This window comes from Grus americana, chromosome 1 (assembly GCF_028858705.1).
Source record: "Grus americana isolate bGruAme1 chromosome 1, bGruAme1.mat, whole genome shotgun sequence".
NCBI classification, from domain to species: Eukaryota; Metazoa; Chordata; class Aves; order Gruiformes; family Gruidae; genus Grus; species Grus americana.
In genome coordinates this window covers 82,668,338-82,690,173 of record NC_072852.1, presented here as the reverse complement: position 1 = coordinate 82,690,173, position 21,836 = coordinate 82,668,338, and the positions used below count along the sequence as shown (strand labels likewise).

The 21,836-nt window shown below is 38.4% G+C and overlaps 1 protein-coding gene across 1 annotated transcript in view; it reads right to left on the bottom strand.

The window, feature by feature from the left end:
• The window catches only part of VWF (von Willebrand factor), a 146,536-nt gene that overhangs the window by 46,464 nt on the left and 78,236 nt on the right, over positions 1-21,836 (bottom strand). Inside the window, exons 30-34 of the mRNA XM_054847069.1 lie at positions 20,212-20,355; positions 11,081-11,224; positions 9,928-10,092; positions 7,537-7,580; positions 2,927-3,104 (exon numbers count right to left, since the gene is read on the bottom strand). Coding sequence (XP_054703044.1) covers positions 2,927-3,104; positions 7,537-7,580; positions 9,928-10,092; positions 11,081-11,224; positions 20,212-20,355 — 675 coding nt within the window. The remainder of the gene's footprint in view (positions 1-2,926; positions 3,105-7,536; positions 7,581-9,927; positions 10,093-11,080; positions 11,225-20,211; positions 20,356-21,836) is intronic.

The following is a 21,836-nucleotide window of genomic DNA, read 5'->3' as shown; positions in this document are numbered from 1 at the left end:
TAAGACCATCCAAAAATCTCATAAGAATCTAAAGCCCATAACAAAACTTAATTTCCCAGGAAAACAGCAAACAGCAACTTGTTCTTTAAAAAAAAAAGCAAGCCTATCTTGTGTACTGTCTGGCACTGAATTGTCAAGATATACATCCCTTTGGAGCACTGGAGCATCTTCAGATATTTTACTGTACCTTCATATAAAGTTCATATATCAAAAACTACGAAACAAGTTAGCAACAAATCAATGTTTCTCAACCTTTTTTTATTCATGGACATCTAAAAAAAATCTAGGGATAATGGAAATCCTTCTAAAGTTCTCATAGGTATTCTGTAGCACAAAATGTATTAATGCAATCCATTTAAATGTAGTCTAAAATCAACCAATAGCCATGAATCGCACCTTGCAAATCATGTTGCTATAAAATTTATAACTAGTTCAGCAAGCAAGCGCCTTTATGGTGTAACTCCTGATCTATTCTCTGAACTCAATTATGTGACATAAGATGAATACTTTTTCAAGTACTTCCCCTTTGCTGAAGCATTTGTCATATCATCTGCACTGTCAAGCAATTGCTTGAAAGCGTTCTCTAGCTTTCTAAATAGCTGAACGCCACTGCACTGAATCCTGAGTCAATTAAGCATGCGTTGCCATGCTCCTGCAGCACAGATTGCCTGACCAGCCTCCATTTATAACAATGAGATTTTGAAGCACACTGACCTCCTACCAAGTGCCTACTTTGCTATGCCCATCTCTAAAGTTTACTGATTGCTGTGAGTTTCGGCTCTGACTTCAGCACACAGCATCAGAATCAGCCTTCCCACCTTTCAATGACTACTTAGCAAAATCAGGATGATGCTGTGTCAACTAAAGAAACATCTGTAGCTTTAGTTGACACAGCATCATCCAGATTTTGCTAAGTAGTCACTGAAACAAGGGTACTTTTCCCATGGGGTTTTAATCAACTGGATGGGATTGGGATTTTTTTCCTCCTTTCATAACATATGAAAATTTACCACTTTTCCCTCACAAGCTGTATTACCTTGGAGGAAAAAAAGTTAAATTTTGCATTTCATGGCTCGCTAAATTCATAAAGAGCTAAACAAATGTTATCTCATGTTTAAACAGCAGCGATATCAAGTCAACTATAGATCTTTTCATAATAATCAACTAATGGTACGAATGGTAATTTTGATTTCATCCTTTCAGAAATTCTTTATGAAGACATGTTCTGCCAAACATATGCCAAAATGAATGCCAAAAGTAATGCCTTCATGTTGCTATCAATGTATTTAGGATCAAGAAAATTATTACAGATGTGCTTTTTATGGGTACATATCACTAAGAGAATCTTTTAAACATTATAAAATACAATGATTCAAATACATTTTTCTGCCTTTTCAAAATATTTATATCATAACAGAAATGTTAACTTGAAGTGTTTAGATAATTGAATACGCTTTCAGAAAATGCTAAAAGTTGGCGTGTTAAAATTTTGGATGTCTAACAATTCAGGGAATAAAATCTAGCTAACTAGCTTAGACACTTCAAGCAGTGCCTTGAAGAAATTGTTCTTAAAACAGCCAGTTCTGCAGAGGACATTCTGAACTGAGATTATATTTTATAAGGAGAAGGCATACAGAGGGTTCTGATTTACTTTAAAAAGTAATCATATGACTCTAGATGTAAGCCCAATTTTCAGTTACATTGGGGAAAATGGTCTTGAACACTTCATCAAAGCCAAAGAGATTCATCAAGCCAGAGATGTTCAGGCTCTGAGCAGGATTTAAACACTGTTGAATATAATACCTACAGATTCCTGGTTTTGGGATTTCTGCAAATTTTAGCTGTAATAGCATGCATGATTGGGCTGTAGAAATGTTTGTTGGTTTTTTTTATAGATACAGCCTTTAAGAGTTACTGGAGCTTATCTTTTGAACACTGAATTCAAAGCAAGCATCTTGACTAATTTTTATGGAAATCAAGGATGACTACAGTCTGTTTGGCATGGAGAGGAAGTGAAGCTCAGTCCCCAAACCCAGGCTGAGGTGTACCAAAAGACCCAGTGACTGAGCCTACCCCTCTTTCCACCATGAAGTGCTCTTCTCTGTGACAGTTCTGGAGCGATGCCCTGTGCCAAACTTGTGTATATCCACATATATCCACCTCCTTTATTCTGGACTGCCACCGTTTCTCTGTTCTCAAGAGCATCTGTCCAGGCACTGAGGCGATCTAGAGGCTCCAGCTCATTTTTTGGCTTGAAATTTTCATTCTTCCTCCCTCAAGTCTTCCCTTGACATATGTGGGATTTTCCTGAAGAATCTCTCTTTTTACTAAATGGATCACCAGCCACAAGGCTGAATCCTTCCACCCTGTAAATGTGAGTGGGTGCACTTAATTTCTGTTCCTGTCATCTCAGCCAAGGCACTAAATACACAGTGTTCACTGTTTCTGCTCAAATACTTAGGGTGAGGTTTTATGGAGGCAGGGAGCATTTGTTGTTGCTGTTTCTTTAACACATGCACTTGACTGAGGTCACGGCAAACCTTCAAGCCTAGGGGCAGACCAAGAATACATCACTTGCTTACAGAATGCCTAGATAAAGTTCTGTTTTCATCCATACATCCTCCTTCCTGGTTCATATAGCTTTAGAAATCAAGTGTGAGATTCTCTGATAAAGCACTATAGCTATAATAATGTAAAAGATAAGCTCACAGTGGCCCTGAACTTGCAATTAGCATTACACATTCCAGGCACCAGTGAGACTTTCATGCACATAGCTATTTGTTTAACCCATGTACAGCATTAATTCCTCCCACCTCTGACATCTTTGATGTGTACAATGTCTGAGCAGCTCCATTCAGCATTACATTTTTGATAAACATTTGAAGTGATGAGGTGGGGGGGCATACATGCAAAGATAGATACTCACATGGACACATCCATCGGCAGCCACACGTTTCTTCAATCTTAACAGCAGGAAGATTGCTGTGACATACTGGTTTTGGCATCCTCTCACAGTTAATTTGGTGACTCTCCAGAACTGTGTAATCTCCTGGAAAGCATGTCACAGTGTGGCACTGGTCTGGTAATATCCATTTGTCACCAGGCTAGATAGGGAGACATGGATATTTAACAATTGAAAAGAACATGGCTGGAGGGAGAAAAATGCAAAACTTGGCTGCTGCCACACTCCTACAGCTAGCGAGTAAAGTGACACTGACAGCAGTGCTACTCAAATTAGCCTTGGATAATTAAATAATAGAATGCAGTGTATTAAGGACTTCATGAGGATGAGGAAGTTTAAATTAGCAACACTGTAAGAAATAGACTCTGAAATTCCAAGCAAAAGATAATAGTCTAGAATAGGAGATGTTTTGTTACAGCAGAATGAAGTATCTGGTACTCCATCTATTGTTAGCTTAGCCATCCTACAGCATGCATGGATAGCATAGTCAATAAAGAATTCCCCTTAGCTTTTCTTTAAATGTCAAAGCCTTTAGTTTTCATAAGCCATAAAATTATTTTAGAAAGAACTCTGAGCACAGATGGTCATGGCACAGCAGGAATTAACAATATTTGTTCCAAGCTAGAAAGGCGTGGAATACTCTAGTTATTTTATCTACAACTCCAAAACTTTAAAACAGTTCCTCCCTTCCCATAGGGAAATTGTTCCTTTCCCAGATTAATGTTATTAGATATACATAGTGGTTTTGTAAAATTAAAAATAAAATGTAAAATATATTCTTATCTTCTAAAGGACAGTCTAAATTTTAAGGCACCAGGATTACATACTACTAAATGACAGAGAAATAGATATGGTCACAATCTGGAATATCTCAAGATTCATATCTGCAAAAAGCTGAGCTCTCTGGCTCCAATCCCGCAGAGCTCTAAAGTCCAAAAATAGGCTCAATGAATTCAAAACAGAGTGTTCATCCCCAAGGTCTGCATTCCCAAGAATATCCCCAAATGTGGGAAACAGCCCTTTCCAGATCTATCACTACAGAGGTGAGTCTAGAAGCACTAGTAACAAGTGAGACAGTGGTTCTATGAACTAGATCACATTTCTTTATATTCACAAGCAGAAACACGTGGGGAAGAAAAGATCATTGCTACTGGGCAAGGTCATCTCCATCCTCTCCTTTTCAGCTGACCCATTATTCCCATGAAAGAGAAGAGCAAAGTAATAAAATACCTAGATAACCACAACATAATTCATAGACTATTCTTGGCACTAATGGGCAAACCAAGAAGAGTGATGTGAAAATATTGCTCTGTATCTCTGAGCTACGTGCTACTGTCAAGTCTAAAAGACAAGTGCCAGATTTTCAGCCATTAAAATGTACGTATTAAATACGAGTTAATTTACTGGACCTGCTTTGTATGTTTCAGGACTTTGAGAAGGCAACTTGCCCTGACAGTGGCTTAATACTTTTCAGGCTTGTGAGCCTAGAGGAAGCTGTGAAAAAGTAGCATGAGGAGCTTTAAGTATGGAAAAATATTTAGATAGGAAGAAATGGAATGGTTTTTAATTACTGCTGTCTTGCCTACAGCTCACTGAAAGTGGAGCACCTGGAAGGGTACAGCTGTACAAGTCTGGCAAAGTACCCTCTGGCTTCTGTACCTATTTAATTGCTCTTATTTCACTCCTTAACAGGACATCTATTGAAAATCTAAGAGCTGGACAAGAAAAGCAAAGCACAACACATTAAAACAACAGTATCAGCTGAAAGATCCAAAAAAGCCAAGAATCCTGGTGCAGAGGAAAACACAGGGACTCTGAAGACAAAGAAAGCCTAAATCCCAATTGATATGAAATCGTAGGAGTAAAAATAGGACAGAAAGAAAAGCAAAAGCAGAGGTTTCTAAATCGTGAAGGATGTCTGCTGAAACCGAAGAGCCTGCCAGCACACCGGAGGAAGCCTCAGACTTCCTCTCTGAGGGAGCTCTGAACCTACGGACCTGGACTTGCACACTTTTTCTCTTACTGTGCATCTGCAGGCAAGACAGCCACGTACCTCAACTGGCTTCATCAGCTGGCACCTTTTAATTTAGTCAGGCTTTGTTTGTTTGTTTTCTTCTCTAAACCAAGTGCTGAACAATATTAGAAAAGTCATTTTACGAAAATTGTTAGTTTAGCAATGTGGTTTTTACCACCATACATAGACTAGAAATGCAGAAGACTGCTATACAGATCACTTCATGATGAAGTGCTACCATTATAAGACAAGTACCTACACTTCTGTTATCACCTTTATACATTATGCCTGCTTAAAAGTATCAAAACGAGACTACTGATGAAAATTAATTACATTAAAAAAAACTTAATCTATCATAATCATTCATATATTCTGTCAGCTGGCAAGTTCAAATATTAAAACAGCAGTTCTTTACATGGCCTGTATTTAGCACTATTCAAACTCCTTGCTACTGCATATGATGAGTACTAATAATTTATAAGGATTCAAAGAATGACGGAAAACGAGCACTATCAAACACAAAAAGGTGCCAGTCGCAGCTCAGGGTGTCCTTGAGTCACAAATTGAAGGCTAGGATGGTTCAGGGAATTTTCATATATACTTACTTACATTCTTCCCTGACTTCTATTTTTGGCCACATAATACAGGGGGTTGGATGGATTTTTAGCCTGACCTAGCACATTTGATCTTCTGTCCTTTTTTACTAACAGTGACCTTAGCCATGAATCTTCCTCTGACAGTCATTTCCAGGGTAGAGGTAATTAAAAAAACAACCAAAAAAAAAAAAAGTTAACAAATTGTATCACTCATGATACCAGTAGAATTTAGGCTGAGATTTTTGATCCTGAGAACTCGTATTTCCTTGCAAACTGCAAGAGGTTGGTTCCCACAATCTCCAGGTGCATGACAGTCATCCCACTTGGGGAACTGAGCCTCCTGCAGTAACTCTCTGAGTAACGCCTGAAATATTATGGATCTGATATAAGAGTCTGTGTTTTCTGAATTAGGTAAGAGCCTTGATTCTTCATCCCTGTGGATTTGTGAACTATGCTGGAAGAGGGTTACAGGCCAACGATGGCACGTTACTGCCTGTGAGGCAGCAGAGCAGTTCAGGGTGTGGGTGCTGAACACCAGAGGCAGAGCATTTCCATGGTGTCCTGTAGGCATCACAGGACGCTCAACAGCCTGCTCCAAAAGGAAATGGCTACCATGTTGGCAGTGTCTTCTAAACCCCATTTTTTCTGGCTGACAGAAGAGGTGACACAAAATCCCCTTAAAGGCTACCATTTGAAAGCGTGGTTCATTTTTATACAGACTGGAGCCTGGCCTCTTTTCTTCCAAAAGCATTTTAGCCAGAATGGAAATTGTGCTTTAAGTTTATCACCAAAAAAATGAAACCTGACATGTCTGAAATTCAAGTTTAGCCTTCACTGCACTTACCTACATGTATCTGTGTCTACTTCTAAGAGCGCAGAGGCCCAGACACATGCAATTTAAATGAATAAACAACAAAAATATGATTTTTTTTTTAATTAAGAAAGTTTTTCAAGTTTAGTTTTTGTTTGTTGTTTTATTCTTAATTAGGTTGTCAACCTAAAAGCCACCAGGTTATACTTAGTGTCTGATCTAGCTAAAGCCTTTCTATGTTCTGACCAGCTGACCGAGGCCAACTGTGTAAGGCGGCTTTGATACAAGTATATTTCCTGTGTCTAGACAATTCATAAGTATTTCTTTATTAGCCACATCCTTCCTTAAAGTCATGTCTTCACAAGGGAAAAATCAAAGGAGTATTTTCAATGTACTGGAAATTCAAGATAAATCTCAGTGTAGAACTCATAACTGACCCCTACTAGAAAACATGTAACAAGCTTATGCTAATATTTTTAAATGCATGAAGTATCATATACACTCAAAAACCTTGGCATTTCACCTGAGATGAAGGAACTGAACCATTTATAACAGCTACATCATTCCTTTCTTAGAGTGGATCACTTTTGAGAGATCAGACAAGTTTACCAACATTTCTGAGCATATTCTCAAGATTAATAAAAGCTTTTCTCAAACAAACACTAAGAACTTTGATTTCATTACTTAAGAGATGTTTTCTCCTAGAGACATTACTATCACACAAGAATTATCTTCCTATCAAATTTTCACAGGGACAAGGTACCTGTATTTTTAGCAGAAGGAGAGAGTCTGGACAATGACATTGCCTCCCCCTATATATGCACCTTTATTTTGGCCGCATCTAGCTTTCCCAGAAGTTCTTCCACCAGGAAATGGAATGACATTTTTCTTTGTCAGGGAAGACACATACTGTCACAAGGTTTGGCTCTGCACTGCCTTCAATAGTATTCAACACACTGCAAGATCAGGTGTTGTTAGAGGAAGTCTCCTTTGTGCAAAATTATCCATCAGTTCAAAAGCCTCCTCTGAAATAATTCTTAATACTTAATATCATCCAACACTTTTTGTTTCAGATTATCTACGAACATATTCATGGTCCAGCATGAACTTTGTAACTTGAAAGCCAGATGGATGACCCAGCCAATATACTTACTTTCTTTCTGTTTCCATCCTCATCTATACATTCTCTGACAGGGTCTGAAAGAGAAACAGACATCTTTTAGTCATCTCACTCTCTTATAAGTGGTGGTTCACCAAAATACAGATCACTTGCTTAAAAATGTGACTTAGGCTGTAAGAAGTTGGGGGGTTTTTTTGTGTGTGTTAGAATGTGAGAATCCCTACCTGAAAACTGCAGGCATTTGTCCAAAGTGTACAAGAGTAAGTCAAAGAATGCATAAACTTTGTTACTGCTAGCATTACTCAACCTGCAATGACATCGGTCCCAAAATAACTTGGGAGCAATAAGTAGGCTGTAATTCTACAGCGCTCCTTGTACTGAAATACAGCTCTGCCCAGACAGTACTTAAAAGAAGGTCATGGCTTTAGCTCTGAGGCAGAGTCCAGCCTGAATCTTGTGATGAATTGAGAATATTTCTGGTAATTAGCAGGTAATGAGAATTTATACACCCATGTACACACACATTTATTAAATGCAGAAAGATAAATACAGTGAGAAAAGATTTGTGAGCAACTAGTATAGGTATGAAAAAAGCTGCAAGAAGGATACTCAAATTCAGTTTCATTATATTTAGGCATTACTGCGATGGACAGTTTTTTATACGATCAGTTAGATGCTCACAAGGCATCCATTGAATCCTACTTTCTATGTTTATGTACTCACCTAAAGATATATGGAAAGTAATTTCATGTAAGTACTATGGTATGACAATGTGATAAGCACGTGTCTAGGAAATTAAAACACTGACTAGCAAACTCTTTATATAATACTATATTACGCTAGCATATATACACTATATGCTCTGTCTTTTCCAGGACAAGTAATGTATTTTGAAAGCATTTAGGAAATCTTTTAAACCTTTTTAATAGTATTATTTTTGGTACATTTCCATACATAAAGTAAGACTCCCTCCATACAAGAAATCCAACTGTATGAGTCTGGAGGGGAAAATTATACTTTACGGATTGTAAGAAACTTAAATAAAACAACACAAAAAAATCCCCATACAAAACAAAACAAAAAAACCAAACCAAAACAAAAAAATATTATGATAGTTTCCCACCCCATAGGAAAGGCTTTACCATCAGCAAAAGGGAGAGCTAAATTTTTCAGATTTAGGAGTCTACTATAAGATACCTATTATTCAAGCTTTTGAGCATACGCTTTGTGCTGTTGGAAAAGCTGGATGTATGTTTCATAAAAATACAAAGCTTTCACCTCTAGTACAACAGGTTATAGCACAGATTGCAATAAGAAAATAGTCACTGGTTTCAAATTTCTGCTCCCCATCCTATATCTTGGATCAATGTAATTTAGGGCAAGAAAATCACATATTTTATAGTGTGAGGAGAGGAAATGCATCTTTAAAAGCTTATTTTAAAAGAAAAGAAAGAAAATGGCAGCTGTTTAAATCTAGAAAATGGCAGCTGTTTGATGCTCTGGAGAGATTTTAAAATGCCAGAAGTGATCCCAGTGGAGACTGATCGGATATCTCTAAGCTGGACTGTGCACACTCTGCAACTTCCTCATTCTTAGTGGTACTTGGCTCTGCAAAAAAGTCCACTTATTTTAATGGAGACGTAACTAAGCCCTAGTAAAGCTGGTAAAAACCTGTGCAATGACTAACACGATGAGACAGTGGTTTGCGGAGAGGACACATAGATGCTATTGTAATAGAAATAACAACAACAATATGAGTAATAAATATCTATCTACAGACAGACCATGGAGGCAAAAGAAGCAAAATACTGGCCAGAATTGAAGCGAAACGAGTTTCCTTAGGTGGGGGGCACTGTTATCTACAAATAAATTAATGTTTCTTTAAAATATTTTACACTTTTTTTTTCTTCCAGTATTCATTTTCCTGGAAAAGTTAATTCTTTCTTATTCTTCTCCTTCTTACACTTTGGTTGAATTCTTTGTAGAAACACATATAAGAATGCTTAGGTCTGTGCAGAAAAATATATAATTGGAAATCTTTACTCACAGCTAACTTGTACCACTTCTGAAGCATGCCCCCATTCATTCATGACAGTGTGAGCTTTCCTGGTGCCCCTCACTTAATGACAAGCCCTGGTTATTAATAAGATGATAGCTTGAAAGTTCAGGCCTAAGCAGTTTTTAAAATCTTGCTGAAAGTGGGTTAATTAGAATAGCAGTTGGCTACATCCTGAAAGGGCTCAGATTTTGTTTTACACCTAAGTGATGGTGGTGGTCTAGGTTAGCATTTGTGATGATTGTCAGTGAAACACTAACAAACGAGCATTGGACTAACTTCTCAAATCAAGAGAAATCATTCTGATTTTGGCATTTTAATTTTTGGGTTTTGCTCCAGTTATGAGGCTACAACTACATTGGACTTACCCATGCACAGTTTTTTGATAAATTCACTCTTCAATGTGATCATAGTGGATAAGTCTTCAAAATTCTGAAGCTTCATGATTCTGTTAGCAGCTGATGGCCCAGTCAAAGTCCTTAGTTGCTCTTCATCATATCTGTCCCCAACTCCAATTGGAAACAGGGATACCCCTAGGAAAAGAAAAGAAAGTTTGGCGTTTTTTTAAATGGGCAATGCACAAGAGAAGGAAGGTCTTTGCTGTTGTGTTGGGGTTTTTTGCATTTGCTTCTTAAAAAAAAAAAAAAAAAGAACTGGGACAAGTCTTTTTTTCCCCAGTTAATTTTCATGTTTTACTTGCATCACCCTCCACACAGTCTAAAGGCAATTAAGGGCAGAAACAGTGATGCTCTAATCACAGTATTAGCTAAGCTGAGCTCTGTTAGTCCCAAGCATAATAAAATCATGCATGGTCAACAAAACACTGCTGCAGACTTAATGACAACATCTTCACTTTTTTTCAAATGTAAAAAATCTCAATAAGTTGTTTTCTTTCTTCATTTACCTGGCAATTGGATTATTTTCAAGCCACTTAATTAAAAATAATAGTTGTTATTTAGTCCATGCCTTATTCAATAGCTCCCAAAACAACCTACAACTGTTCCTCAGTTGAACACCTGAGGAAGCTGAGGTACAGAGACTACAGCCACAAAACCTGAAAAAACATCATGCAGCACACATCGATACCAAAAGCATATTACTGTATAGATCAGTACAGAATCTGATCAAGTCCTCTCTCTATTCATTATTATTCAGTGGACATTTCAAGATTCACTCTACTGCAACCGTATTGAATTTATAACACATTACATTTCTGTCATCCCTGTCTATCCACAGGAACTGAGAAAATGAAATGCCACTAATTTCTGAAGCGTATGGAAGCTGTTCAGCTTAAATTGCAGACTGGTCCTGAATTTACCAGTAATTCAAAGGCATCTTCATCAGGCAGGTTTTGTTCAGGCATGTTTCTTACCAGAACATTACGCAGTAAGTCCTGAACTTATATGAACATACCAATGCCTTAATTTTTTTATCCTCTGTTCTGCATTACTTAAGTAATGTTCTGCATTACTTAAAAAGCCACAATTCTGCATAAAAATAGTGACAGCAAAACAGATTTACTATTCATTCTTGCAGAAAGAGCAGCAGCATCCACAGTGTCTTCTGATCTCCCCGACACGATGACTATCGCAACCTTTGATGCGCTGGGTCTGCCTCCGTGGGATTCCGACATTGCGTTCTGAACTACAAAATCAATGGCTTTTCCTAAGAAGAAATGAAGAGATAAATGAAAGATATGATAGAAAACTAATGGAAGGCTATAAAGCTAAATCTTATTTTGTGTTAGTAGGTTAGAGAGTACTGGAAATACTTCTTCTCAAAGGACTATTTAATGTCTGCTTTATTGCTGCCACATGAAAGATCTCAGCTACTAAGAACCTACCAGTACTATTAATACCTCCCAACACAGGAGGACCATCCTTAGCTCCCCAAACTCTGAAGTAATGGAAATTTTACTACCTTTCCTTAGCCACGAGGATAAAGTTATGCTCCTCACTTCAGTAATTACCCTTTCCAGAAGTATTACCATTGCGCTACACAAAAGGAAAGAAGATATTGTAGAGTATGTACTTATTTCCCAATTGCGGAACAACAGTGACATCCAGTGGCTATCTGACTTACAACGTCACACCACACAGCTGTACACAAAAGTTGCTCAGCTCCCAGAGAAGATCTAGTCATTCCCTAATTTGGCCAACTTTTTCTATAGATGTGAAAAGCATATCTTGCCTCCCTGCTACTGGCAACCTCTGAAATCGAGACTCAGAATAACCCATAATATTACTGGGCGATCCATATTTAAAAAAAAAAAAAAACAAACCAAAAACCAAACCTAAAACAAAACAGAAAACAAACCAAAACAACTAACACCACCCACCAAACACCACAAAGCACACAAAGAAATTCTACCTTAGCTACCAAATCACAAACTGGGTTAAATGGGTAGCTGCTGTCCTTTCATTTAACACCTGTGATCAGGCAAATTTTTGTTCAAAATCATGACCTCAGCAAGACAGCACTTTGCTAGTACTTGTATTCAGATATGTATTTGCACAAATATTTATACTGGGAATCATGATATGCAGCTTGCTTAAAAGCTCCTTTGGGCTTGAAAGTTATCAGGTCAGGAAGTAGAAATGACATTCAGGGCAAACAGTGAACAGTGACTAATAAATACTTGAAAGACTAGTTCCTCTGAGTTATCTGTAATAACTGTGGAGCAGAAATATGTTTGCCTGAGGAATTCACTGAACAATTTTAAATAGCAAACGCATTTGTAAAACACTGGAGGTCAGATCATAGATAATTCACCAGCATACCCCCAGAATACCTTAGCACACCTGAACACTGTGCACATCATGTCTTCTTTCATCATGTCACCCACTCCTTTTCACTGGTAGAAGCAGATTCTTCTCCCAAGCTGTTGCAAGCATGGCCAACTTCTAGGAAGCTCACTTAGCATATTGACTATTGATAACGTGGCAACAGCAATTAGATATTCCACAAGACTTTAATTATGATTTCAGGAAGAATTTACCCTTTTGGAAGAATCTAGCCTAGAATAGGTATCTAGAAAAAGCCCAAATGTTTCCTTTGCCACAGTACCGGTTCGCAGGTGATGTTCCCTTCTCAAACGCTGTCGCTTTCCCCATCCTTTCCTGTTGTCTCATACACCTTATAGTCCCTGACTGACAGCCTCATATCCCCTTCCCACCGTATCCAGCCACCTCTTCTGCCCCTTTAGCCCATTATCACTATTTCCTCCCCACAGCCTTAGCCTCATCTTCACGTGACATCTCTCCACACAGATGCCCACAACTAAAGAGAAGAGCTGGAACCCACCAGGAACTGCTGTCAGGACCTGTTAGACCTACCACAGGAATAGGATCCACACCAATTTTTCCTCCTATAAGCTACCATATATCATGTGCCATTGCCTCCACTAGCAATCTCCTGTCTAGAAAGGGTCACATATTTTCCCAAGAAGTAGTTTTCAAATAGAAAGATGCATGTTTGTTTAAATCAAAATGCTTTTTTGGAAATGTCAATTATGATCAGGAGGAAAAAAAGAAGAAAAAAGGAAAAAAAAGAGAAAAATCAACAGAAAGCTTTCAACAGTATTTAAGAACAAAATGGGATGTTTCTCTTCTGTTGCTTGCTATGCAATCTTTTATTTAGTTCTTCCAACTTTGAGATTAATTTCATTCCTACAATTTGATTTTCATTCCCACTATAATTCTGAATTATATTTTACATACAAAATGAAAACACTTTAGAGTTTCTGTTTAGCGGAAACCTCAAAATTTTGAATGTTTTTCTACTTGCAACAAAACATATTTTAAAACATCATTATTAGTTGGGTGATGGCGATTCCATTTCACAAACTACTATTCCTGACTGGAAAAATTAACTAACCCCAGGTATTAACTCCTGTCCTATAAAGCTGTTTCACAACCATTGCTACAAATGGTTTTGTTGCCCTGTAGTTACTCTATGTATCTGTAGAGGTAGATGTTAGATGCAGAATGGCATGTTAGCTATAAATAAGTAAGGGATAAAACAAAATACAGAAAATTAATATGACTATATTCCAGTCCCTGAGATTGCTCCAGGATGGTCACTGTGCCAGAAAATTGACTCATTTCCCTTTTGTCCTATAAATAATTACTAAAAAAGTATTTTAGGTTTTAACTTTCAAATAATTTACGTTAAACTTTTGTACAGTAAGAATCACAAACAATTTTTCATTCATTTGCGAAAAGTACTTGGAAAGTCTGTGTTTGTCTGTCTTTAATGACTCTCTGATTTTTGTGTGGTTGGTGTGGTCACCAGCTGCTCCAGCTCCATTTTTCTTTCTCCCATTAATTCTGAAAATTTTCAGAAACTTCCATACATATCTGTAAACTGGAAAACCCATTATTTTTATAATTTCTAATAAAGAAATCAAGTTCCATTGTAATAGAACCAGGGACTATTTCAAAGTCCCCAAAAAACAGTTACTCAATTTAATGCACACAAAATTTGTTTTAGTGTACTAAAAACTCTTTGGATTTCTCCCCATATTTTGAAGCCAGCTCTAGAGAAAGAGCCAGGTGTCTGAAGACATGATCAAATGCACACTTCTGTCCTGCTAGAGGGATTCAGAAAGTCACCATCCCAAGCTGGAAGCTGTCGCTTCTCAGCTGTTTTTCTCTACATCTCACCAGAGATGGTAATAACACTCCTCAGAGGCCATAATAAAAAATATTGACTGCTAATAAGCCAACCAACTTGAACATTTTCTTACTGCTAGACTGCAACATAACAGTATCTCCCATCTTCATAGCAATAAAGGAAATTTAAAATGTTTACACTGAAAAGAAGTAACATAAAGCAGAAGGCTATTTTAAGACTGGAAGAAGAGTGCAGAGCATCTTGGACATAATTAAACCAGCTTTAAAATGGCCAGGTCTGAACCACACAGGCTTCAGCCTGTATGAGACCACCTTGGGTCTTGTACACCCCTGCAGTGGCTGACATCTGGGCCACTGTTGCTGCTGGCACTGCTACAGCTTGCTCTGACATATCTACATATATGCAAATGTATTTCTGGCTGCGTTAGTGCCATAGCAAGCTGCTGGCAGAAGGAAGGGTCTGCTGCCCCAGATGCACCAGCTGGGCATGCCCTCCCAGTCCCCTGCAGTCAACACTGCAGCCCATGCAACTCATCATGTTTGGAAAATAACCATTAAAAAAAACCAAAACAAACAAAAAAAACCCACACACACAAAAAAAAAAAACCCCAAACACCATTGTTTTCACCCACTTTGGCCCTTTACCCAGCTCACTGAAGGCCCAATGCATGCCCCTTCCTGCAGAAGGAAGGCAGTGCAAGTGTGCAGCAGTGTGCTGTCAGGGGGCTGGGCCAGACCCTTCTGTAGCAGCTAGATCTTAAATCTGTTTAGCTGTACAGGACCACACCATCAGCTATTTATTTCAGTGATGGACCCTAGAGAAAGTCCAAGTGCTAATAGAAAATACCCAAAATCCTGCTCCATAAAACAACAAGATTTATTTCTTTCTTTAAAGAAAATCTGACAGTGGTTAAAACATTTGCTAGCATTGACAGGGGGTATCATCTAAGCCCCAGTGAAGTGAATGGGAAGTTTGCTATGGGCTTTAAGGGTTACACATTTTGAAGGATATTCTCTGTGTCTGCATGTGACCCTCAGCCTGAACTAGCAGCCAACATGTTCCCACATACTGAACATAGAAGTAAATTATGTTAGTCTCATGTATTATTGTTACAAATGGTTTATGTTTCTCACACATGCAATGTGCTATCAAAAAAAAAGGGGGGCAAGAAATGGGCTTTGGAAGCAGAATGACTTCTATATTCACACATATTTTAGGCATTAAACATACAACCATGAGAAATCAAGGTGGAAGTATCAGAGCAAAAAGCCTTCATTGCATACAGCAGAATAACAGAGCTGAGAGCAGCATGACACACAATTAAAAAAATTCGTTCCCAAAGGCAGTGGACGTGATGGGGAATGCATCTCTGGTCATCCTACCCCCTCTTGTCCTATGGCCTCCTACCACATCACATTTATGCTGGTCTTGACAGGCGTAATGGCCACAATTTATTTTCACACATGTGCGCACACACACCCCCTTCCCAAATTTGACCATTTAAACATTTACCTGGATAACTGAACAAAAAGCCTAGCTTGCAAGATTACTGAGCCCCAGCAGCTTTTCAGCTCAGTCAGGCAGGTATGATTGTTAGTCATTGGGCATGTCCGCAGAAGAAGTACAAAAAAAAATAGAAAGAAAAAACAAAACCACTTTGATCTATATAGGTCACGTTAGAAAGGGCAGGTCAATCATCTCAAAGGCTGCCACCACAGCACAGCACCTTCTCCCCATTTCCCTTTCAGTGCTGTTACTCTCCTGACTACAACATAAAGTACAAAAGAAAAGTCATGTTTGGAATATTAAAGGAAAAACAGCATAAGCTATCCTACAAAAATGCAGAAAAAAATGGAGAAGGGATGGCACTGCTACATAATCTTCTCTCAGCTAAGACTATGAGCATTTGATGCCAAAATTCTAAGTCAGAAAAGGCTTTCTAAGAACCTTTTTCTGGTCACCTTCAACCAGACTATTCAATAAGGGCTATTTAGCTGGATACTTTTTTTTTTTTTAAAATCATCTGATGCACATTCAAGCCAGAATTGTATTTGAAGTAATAATTCAGAATGGTTCGTACATAGGTTCCTGCGAGGACTGAAAGCTGATTAAATGGACATAAACAAGCTGTAAGGACAAAAGACAATTTGTTGAGTAGGGTTGGAGGTGTTTACTGAGAGTCTACAGGGAATTACACTAGATTCTTCCTTATTGAATAATTTCATTAACGATTTGGATAAAGGAGGAAAAATGTGTAACAAGGCATGCTAATCTGAATCACAGATACTAGATTGGGAGCAATTATGAACATCATGGAACTAACTGAAAGAGCACAAGGTGCCCTAGAAATGTTTGAAATACATCCAAGAAATAAAAAAAGATTCATCCCAGGATAAGCCAAATCTGGAGGAAAATAAACCAACACACAGACATTTAATGGTTAGGTGAGTACCCTTAGGGAAAGCAGAAACTGCTTAAAAGCAACCTTTCAATTATTTTCTTTAATTTTGTCTGAAATGAGGAATAAAATGTAAAGCCCCCATGAGGGTCTGTGGAGTTGTGACAGGCAGGGGATTCCAGCTAGGCAGAGGTTCCTGCCCGGAACTTGTGAATCTGTGCCTTAAGTGGCCTCAGTGGTTTTGCTAACACTTCTGCAACATCTCGACCAAAAAAGAAAAAGTATTACAAGAGGTCTTAATCACCCACAAGTACCTAAAGCTGCCTGGGAAAGAAGAAAAAATAAAAAATAAAAAAAAAATTTAAAAAGGCTCCTCAGCACCTGAAGAGGTAGAGAAAAAGCCACTGCTACGAAGCCTGTGGATAGCCTGTACTGCATCGATTTAACCAAGGATTTGTCTAATCAGGAATCACCCTCCATGACAATAATCCTGAAGCTGGTATTTATATCTTAATTTAAGATCTTGACTACACATTGAATTGTTGGGGTTTTTTAACAGAATCATAGAATGGTTTGGGTTGGAAAGGACCTTAAAGATCATCTAGTTCCAAGCCCCCTGCCATGGGCAGGGACACCCTCCAAGTAGACCAGGTTGCCCAAAGCCCCATCCAAATGCAAATCCTGCATTTCTGTTACCAACAAGGGGTTGTGATGACCCTGGGTTCCACCAGGACCACATTCAACTCACAAACCTTTAAAGAATTGAACCAAAAAACCCAAGCAAAACCACACCAAAAAAAAAAACAAAAAAAAAACCACCACACAAAAAAAAACTTGCTAGGACAATGAAGTAAAATAGCTCAGGGAAGAGACTAGTAGGTACCCAAAGCTGGCTTCAGGAAGGTGGTGACACCACCAATTAGGAAACAGGGGAGCAAGCGAGGATGACCTCTGTCTTTAAGTGAATGGAAGTACTTAGATCAGGGCAGCTGCTGCCGAAACCACGGCCTTAGGCAGGTGATGGGGGCTGGATTTTGAACATAGATGCATAGACCACATCACTCAGACATCTCAATGAAGAAGAGTGCTATGGTGGGCTTTTGCTTCCTAAACCACAGGGGAATTTCATACCATTTATATCATCTTAATCAAGACAGGCAAAGCTCAATGCTGCTATTCAAGTATGTTAACAACTATAGAAAGTTTCAGTTAAAATATTTAAGATTTTTTCCTAAATTGGGGGGCAGGGCGGAGAAAAAACCGCAACATTTATTTCCTTAACAATGCTTTTAATACAGATGAGCCATATAGATCACGTTTCCTCCAAATCTTGAGTCTGAGGCAGGAAGTGGGCATGGAAAACAGCCTAAATGAGCTTTTAGGAAAGGTATAAGTAATCAAAATCATGGTTTTAAAAATCATTAAGCGATAATTACTGCAGCGACTGCTCACTGTGCTCCCTACGACACTTCTAAATACCCATGAATGCTGAACAGAGGCATGTTTATGTGATCTCAGTTCTCTTGCATAGATCACTTAGCGGAATGAAGGCTTATACAATTAGCTCTTGCTTGCAGTCAGTTTTCGTTTTTTTCAGTTATTTCTTAGGTGAAATTGTACACAATTTCATTACGTCTGAATATTGCCAGAGCTGCTTCTCAATAGGTTACCTGAGCCAAAATTTCCATGATGTTATCTTTTTGCATAAGCATGTGAAAGCTTTGCAGTATAGGCTGCTCTTTTTTGTTCTGCCTATGCCCTCAAATACTTAGTAGTTTTTCATTATTTCTTACTAATAAAATGCATCTCTCTCCTGGAGTTTGCTTATAGTTAAATGAAACAGAAAAGGGAACGCTTTCTGCAGTATCACTTTCACAGTGATTGCAACAGAGCCTATCGTTGCTCTCTGCACGTATAGGTTTTTTGACTGAAATGGGATGATTTGGATCAGCAAAGATTGAATAAGGATTACACAGGATCGTGTTTCTATCATAGGGAAGCCAGCACAAATGAGAAGAAACAGTGCTGGTCTGATAGGAACGGTATTTTTGATAGGTAAATCCTGATCAAGTCCTCTGTAGGCTAGAAAAGATTTCCAAAGCTGCCTAGGGAAGTGCACAATCCAGACAGAGCCATCTACACTGTTTAAGCAGCCTCTGCATTTCCAGAGGCCCGAACACAGGCAGAATGACATGCATGACCATGCGTTTCCCATGGATGCTGAGTCGCCTACACAGTCAGCCGAATTCACACACATTACAAGGTGCAGGACAGGACCACAGTGACTTATTTTCATTACTTCATTTGGGAGGAACTACTTCTACTCTGTTCCATTTTGGTTCATTATACCGCATCCCTCATTGTGGTCTCTGAGCATTTTCCAATGAGACATAAACAAATCACTAACGAGTATGTCATGTGGCTGCCTCTCCCCTTTCATTTCCCAAAGGCCATGTTTTCTCTGTTTATCCTGCAGTTCAGTGTGGCTTACTATACACATTACATGGAAGGCTTCACGAAACTTATCTATTTGTACGTAACAATTTATCCCACAACGAGCCTATAGAAGTCTCATCAGCCATCTGGTATTTTTATTTCTCCAGGCTGAGAAAGCAATCATGGCTAATCCTCCTGCGAACTATGGAAGTCAAGTTTTATTTCTCACTTTTCTGTACCAATAACTCTTTACGGTCTGAAGTAGGCCAAAGACCCTAAAAATCCATGTACTCCTCAGCTCTTATAGGACCCTAATGCTAGGCGACTGCCAGAGCAAATGTGGTTCCAGTCCAGAAGAACAAAATTCTCAGGGTATCTGGTGAAAGATCAGATATGCTTTAGGAGAATCATTTTTTGCTGAACCCTACAACTGATACATGTGTGTGTACTGATTTTCCACAGACCCAGTGGGAAATCTGTGTTATGTTTTAGCACATGAAAATTGAAGTGGACATGTTTTTCAGGATGCAGATTTCTGGAACAGCATATGATGTTTCACAAGTAACTCTTCAGCTAAGGTGCCGCCTTAGGCAATCCTTGCTCTCTGGCACCATCCCCAGTCTTGTGCCAGCCCACGTCCTTGTGGAACCAGCACGGCAACTTGGACAAGGGAACTGAACCACCCAGAATATAACTACTGTTTCACTAAGTTATTTTTCAACCAGATGGGTTACACTGGCTCAGCACGGAATAACAAACATCTGGCGAGGGCAGCTACTGAAGTCAGCATAAGCAGTTCTGCTGCTAAATGTCTAATCAACTAATTGATGCTGAAAGGTTAATGATCAAAGTCTTTACTTCTTAATTAAGTTTTGCTTGCTTGAAAGATAACAAACGCCAATCCTGAGAATTACTTCAAGGCTGAAAAGAAAACAGTTTTCTTCTTTCCAAAATATATTAAGATAAACCTACGGATACATTTTAATAGAGAAAATTGAACAATTACCAAGAAATGTACATATAGTAAAGATATGAGTGAAATAAAAAAAAACTTGAGAGTCCTACTGCAGAACACTGCCACAACAGTACTGACATATATTGGTGATTGAGGCTAGGCTATATTTAGCATTTCTGGGTTTTTTTCCCCTCTTGTTTAAACATCAACATGCACATAATCACTCACCTAGTCTGGTAGGACCTTGCTCCCTTTGTTGAATTGAGTGCACCATCTCTACAAGCTTTTCAGTCTCTTGAGGCACATTCCATGAAATTTCTAGATTATTTTCCCTGGCATACTGGAGAACTGACACATGAATTGAAGTATTACCTGAAGCAGAAAGCAGAAAAAAAAAAACATTTGAAGCAATGCATACAAATGTCCTAAAGTAAAGCTAAGGATACATTATGGTTGTGTTTTACATTAAGCACAACTAGACAGCAATTTTCCATCAGAGTGTGAAAGCTGCATTTTTAATCAAAACATCAAAAATGAACTATTCCCAGGTGAAAAAATATGCAAGTACTGCTGGAAACAGTTGCTTTTCTGTCAGGAATCAGCAGGCAGTATTTTACCTCAGATCAAATTGACCATGATTGGAGAATTTCACTTTACTGATCTCCAAATATCAGTCCTTTTCCATTTTAAAATTGTCTAAACATCACTTTTTTTATGTGCACATTGTTTTGCAAGAGCAGTAGTTTGATGCCCCATTTGTCTGATGGGCCAAGCTCCCCAGATGGCTACATTTCATGCAAATTTTCCTCTGTCATTCATCACTTGAATAACATGCATCAGGCTGCAGCATGGGATATACTGCACCCAGGGAGCATGACCTGCAAGGGGGAATAAAGAGAAATTCAAAGTTCTGCTATTCTCTGACATCCTGCTTCTATTATACATTATGTAGGAAGTGTGAATAAAACTATTAACAGAGGGTTGATATAGATAGTTAATAAATATCAGACTTGAAGAACTGAACTGGGCAATACGTTGTTTATAATGATCGGCTGTACCTCTCTTCATGGACTTAGAAGGACTTCTACTGTATATTGAAGATACTTATGTATATAGTATATTATTCTTTATCAATGCTTTGTAAAACATTTATGAATGAAGTTAATAATAATTGTGATTTCATGTACCCAAATGTTGCAGCCCTATATTGATCTGAATATTGTCTACTCACTACACTTTACAATTTTTTCACAGTCGTCTTAAAAATTTTAAAATCAAGGCCATAGTGAGGAGTCATTTCATAGCTACGTTATTGTCCTGTTGTTAATGATGTAACATTTGCTACTACAGGCTTCAAAGATAAGGAAAAAAATTGTTGTTTTATAGTTTAGTTTGTGTTTATTTCACTTGGCTTGCTTCTCTATATCTTGCACGTACACAATTTTGAGAAACAGACTGTCTTCCATGTAGGATCTCCAAAAAAATCTAAGTTATTCTAGACATACAGAAATGCTATACTTTTCCTCTATGAGCTCTCTAATTAGTACAAGTGCTGGTAATGACCCTTTTTGGAAGCACAGCTATAATTCAAACATGTCAACACCCAGTGGCAAAACATCAGCAGCAAGAGCAGTTGCTCCACGGAAATGTTTGAATGCTGAATTGAAAAAGTACAATTCTGATCAAAAATCCAGGTTTGTTAAAACAAGTGCTACCGAGAAAACGCAGGATCCTTTGCAGCCCCTGTCATGCAGGTGGACTTGGTGCAAGTGCACACAATGTCCTGATTTAATACATGTGCCACATGGTCCCTTCATGTACATGCAGAACATGTGGCATTCTACCAGGGCAGC